At 32.9% G+C, this 4,860-nt stretch overlaps 1 protein-coding gene across 2 annotated transcripts in view; it reads left to right on the top strand.

Annotated features, from left to right (window-relative positions):
• Positions 1-3,527, top strand: part of LOC109234977 — a 4,256-nt gene extending 729 nt beyond the window's left edge. For both annotated transcript variants that reach the window (XM_019401006.1, XM_019401005.1), the window contains exons 2-4: positions 327-644; positions 2,487-2,659; positions 3,149-3,527. In XM_019401006.1, coding sequence (XP_019256551.1) covers positions 327-644; positions 2,487-2,659; positions 3,149-3,221 — 564 coding nt within the window. In that variant the 3' untranslated portion in view covers positions 3,222-3,527. The remainder of the gene's footprint in view (positions 1-326; positions 645-2,486; positions 2,660-3,148) is intronic.

Raw genomic sequence — 4,860 nt, 5'->3', positions numbered from 1 at the left:
GCTCTCGATAAAATATATATATATATATATATATATATATATATATATATATATATATATTAATATTAGATATATTTTAGTTGGCACCTTAAGACTGAAAGCTTAGACAACTACATTGGTCGACTTGGAGGAACAAAACTTGAATTTTAGTGTCGCTCCAGCATTTGCTCAAATTTTTATTCGATAGTGATCGACATCTCTGCTGCTTTCAAATTCTGGATCCGCCTTTATGTGCATGTCTACACTGTGATACTATGTCAAATCATCTAAAAACTTAAATTGTTAAACAACATATTTTAAAATTGACTTTATTATGTCTTCAACAGATAGAGGTGACCGATAAATTGACATTGTTTTCGAGTTATGGGTTGAGAACGGCAGAAGGGTGCGAAATTGAGGACGAGAAACACATGAGGGCGGTGGAGCTGGTGGTTGACGGAAGCGGAGGCGGAGGAGCTGGTGGTGGAAAGATATGTGGTGGCGGAGGTGGTAATTATGATGGTGGAAATGGTGATGATGGTTCTGAGCTCTGGGATTCATCAAATCATGGGAGTGATAGTACTGATTTGTATTACACAAAAATGATTCAAGCTAATCCTGGGAATTCACTGCTTCTCGGAAATTATGCAAGATTCTTGAAAGAGGTACTAATACATAGTAGTAATTTTTTTTGTTGGATTTTTACCATAGGTGTGCCGGTTAAAATGATACACCTTAATTTCGGCGGTATTTGACTAGACACAAAATTTAAGAATTAAATATTAAGTAAAAGACTTTTGACATATCCTCAATTGTGGTTTTAAACATATCATAATTAATATTCTATATCTATTAAAAAAATATTATTAAATGTACGTAGTATGAGAATCTTAGCTTAAAGGTAAAATTAATTATATCCAAATATAGAAAGGTATTTTTTTCGGAACCTAATTAAAAAAAGAAAAAGTGTCACATAAAATTAAATAGAGAGAGAAGTATGTTTTTAGCAAGTTTAAGTACTCCCTTCTTCTCATATTAATAGCCATGGTTACTAAAAATATAGTTGTCTCAAATTATTCGTCATTTTAGAAGTTCAAGACAAAATTAATTATTTTTTTCATTTTTACCTTAGTAATAATTGTTCTTGAAGATGGAGATAACACATAAATAGAATAAATACTCAACGAAGAGAGATTATATCTTAAGACATAAATAAGGGTAGAATAGCCTAATCCTTTTCCGAATTAATATTTCTTAAGGGACGTATAAAAGAGAAATACGACAGATAATATGAGATAGAGGGAGTAGTGAACTGCAAATTCTCTTAAATCTTTTTGTTCTTTTTGGTGAAATACGTTCAGAGTAACTTGACCACAGAAGTTCCTTTTTGTGAATATTGGTTTTATTTTAGTGAGAGTTTTTCTGATAATTTAAAAGACATTAATTACTACTCCCTCTGGTTCACAACTAGTGACCAATTTATTTTGGTCCAAATTAAGTGTCCATTTATATAATCAATAAACAATTCAATTTATTTTCCAAAATTACCCTCATGTACATATCCCTAAAAGCCTTTTACTCCTCACATTATCTATGTTGCAATATTTAATTAAGGGTAGTTTAGTCATACTAACTACTTTTATCTAGAATTTAATATTTTCTTAATGGGTGTGCCCAAAGCAAATTGCTCACTTATTGTGGACCAGAGGGGGGTTAATTTCACAAATGGTCATATAACTATGACGTTTTTTCACTTAAAGTCATATAACTTTGTTTTCTCACACAAAAGTCATATAACTATGACTTTTTTTCTCAAAAGTCATATAACTTTGTTTTTCACACAAAAATCATATAACTATGACTTTTTTTCACTAAAGTCATATAACTTTGTCTTTTCACACAAAAATCATATAACTATGATTTTTTTTTACCAATATCATATAATTATATTTTCTCACACAAAAATCATAAAACTTTTACTAACTCACAAAAATCACAGTGATCGGGTTGAGTCATTCTATTTTAATTGGATTATTATTTATTAGGTTGAAAATAAGAAAATAAAAATCTGCAAAATAACAAAATACTAGCGAAAAATTATATTTTCCGATCACTATAATTTTTGTGAGTTAGTAAAAGTTTTATGATTTTTGTGTGAGAAAATATAATTATATGATTTTGGTAAAAAAAATTATAGTTATATGATTTTTGTGTGAAAAGACAAAGTTATATGATTTTAGTGAAAAAAAGTCATAGTTATGTGATTTTTGTGTGAAAAACAAAGTTATATGACTTTAGTAAATTTTAGAAGTCATAGTTATATTGTGAGAAAACAAAGTTATATGACTTTAGTGAAAAAACTTCATAGTTATATGACTATTTGTGAAATTAACCCGACCGAAGGGAGTAGTACTATTTTAGTTGCAAAACAAAAGCATTGAAGTTGTAGAGATGTTCACTATATTTCTAGAAGTTGTTGATCATTTTGTAAATTGAAAATTGAACAGGTGCGTGGGAATTTGGTAAAAGCAGAAGAATATTGTGGGAGAGCAATATTGGCAAATCCAAGTGATGGAAATATACTTTCACTCTATGCTGATTTAATTTGGAGAACCCATAAAGATGCACCCCGTGCTCAGAACTACTTTGAGAAAGCTGTTAAAGCTTCCCCTGACGATTGGTGAGAATTCCTATATCCCATGAAATAATAAAAATAAATTTCAATTTATTATACTCGGCGAATCAGGATTAACAGAGCTCAATACGGGTACCAAACAGGTGAAACATAAAAATAAAATTCTAGACCAAATGGAAAACCTTAGTAGCTTGGTTGGTTTGCTGCTAAGCTTTCACCTTGTTGATGAGGGTTCGATTCCTCTCCTTGTCATTTTCTTCCAAATCTTTCGTCCCTTACCCCCCCAAAAAAGTTTAAAAAGAATCATCTCACTAAAGTAAAATGAAAAGTAGTTAAATTATTTTTAATTGAACAAACTAACTAGAAAAGTGTGTCACATAAAATAGGCCGATAAAGTAATAGGTTAACTATTGTATTTTTAGATTATCAAAATAACTTTAGAAAATTACGATCATCAAAATTATAGACTGCAAATGCACAAAAGTTGAAGTCATAAAATGAAACTTACTTTAGACATGTTTTTTAATGATGCAGTTATGTATTGGCCTCCTATGCGCACTTTCTTTGGGATGCAGAGGATGAAGAGGAAGAAAAAGAAGAAGAGTGACAAAACATGAGCGGCATTAACTTATCACAATTTACAACCTAGTTTTTCTTCATATAACTCACTGCCTCTTAAGTTTGATTTCTATTTATATTAAAGTAAAAATATAATTAACCCTCTAAATTTTTTGTTTTCTGTACCTTTCACCCTTTTGGGTTGTTATGCTTTCTAACCTTTCATTTCCCTCGACTACAGAGCATTTTGACGGGTTCAGTTTTTGCACTTTTTTGGCTTAATTTTGTAATTATTCTTGTAATTAAGAACGAGATAAAGATATGTTTATGGAAATAGTCTGAGTTCTTTCTGGTTTCATTCTCCTTCTATGAAGAGTTTTATTAATCTCTGTAATGACTCGATAGGTCACCTAGAGTTTTAAACCTTAATTCTGTGTTTCGAAGCCTCCAAAAGCTTCTTTATGCCTTCCTCGATTTGCATGCGCAGTCCGTGTCTTCTTCCCGGAGGTTTTTATGTGAAAAATTGGAGAAAAATGTGAATATGTGCTTTAAAAGTCCATTTGAGTTGACTTCGTTCAACGATTTAAGCAAACGGAATCGGATCCGTATTTTGACGATCCCGGTGGATCCATATCGTGATTTTGGACTTGGACGTATGTCCGGAATCGAATTCGGAGGTCCCTAACTCAAGTTATCTCATTTTGACCAAAATTTGAAGTTTAAAGGTTTAAAGAATTTAAAGATTTGACCAAAGTTTGACTTTGCTACCAGGTCCGTATTTTGGTTCCGGAACTTGGTATAGGTTCATTACTATATTTATGACTTGTCTTCAAAATTTGGTACAAAGCGGAGTTGGTTTGACGTGATTCGGACGCCCGGTTGTTAAAATAGAAATTCTTAAGTTTCATTGAAATTTTCGTTTGATTTGGTGTTCCATTCATAGTTTTAGGTATTATTTTGGTATATTGGTCGCGCGAGCGAGTTCGTATGAGGTTTTTGGACTTGTGTGCATTTTTGGTTTGGAGTCGAGGTCTCGGGTGAGTTTCGGATAGGCTACGGAAGGATCTTGGACTTAGAATCATAGCTGGTGCTTTTGTTTTCTGGTGTCTATTGCAGATCTCGCATTTGCGAGTAGGGGTTGGGGGGTTAGTTTCTCGCATTTGCGAGTACTCTGCCGCAATTGCGAAAGAGGCAGGTCCGCATTTGCCATCAATTAGATCGCATTTGTGAAGGGGACTGGGGGAAAGCTTGTTCGCATTTGCGATCAATTAGGTCGCATTTGCGGTGAGGCCCAGTTCGCATTTGCGAAAAATTCATCGCAAATGCTATGGTAGCAAAAATTTGAAGACTTCGCATTTGTGAAAGAAATCTCGCATTTGCGAAGGAAATCTCGCATCTGCGGGGTTCGCAATTGCGAACCCCAGGTTCCAATTGCGACATCTACGCCTGGTCAAAAGCTGAGTTAGACGGGATATTTCTCATTCTTTTAAATTTTCAAACCTAGAAACCCTAGAGACGATTTTTTCAAGAACTCTTCTTCCCCAATTCATTGGCAAGTGATTCTAACATACTATCTTTCGATTACCCATTACATTTCATAAGATTTCAGCCTAAAATCTAGAATTTTCATGTAGAAATTGGGGATTTGGGTAGAATTAGGGATCTTTGTAAAATGAGAATTGAGGTCG

Source organism: Nicotiana attenuata, chromosome 11, assembly GCF_001879085.1.
Source record: "Nicotiana attenuata strain UT chromosome 11, NIATTr2, whole genome shotgun sequence".
NCBI lineage: Eukaryota > Viridiplantae > Streptophyta > Magnoliopsida > Solanales > Solanaceae > Nicotiana > Nicotiana attenuata.
Note: the sequence above shows the minus strand (reverse complement) of the source record. Positions and strands in the feature narration are given on the sequence as shown.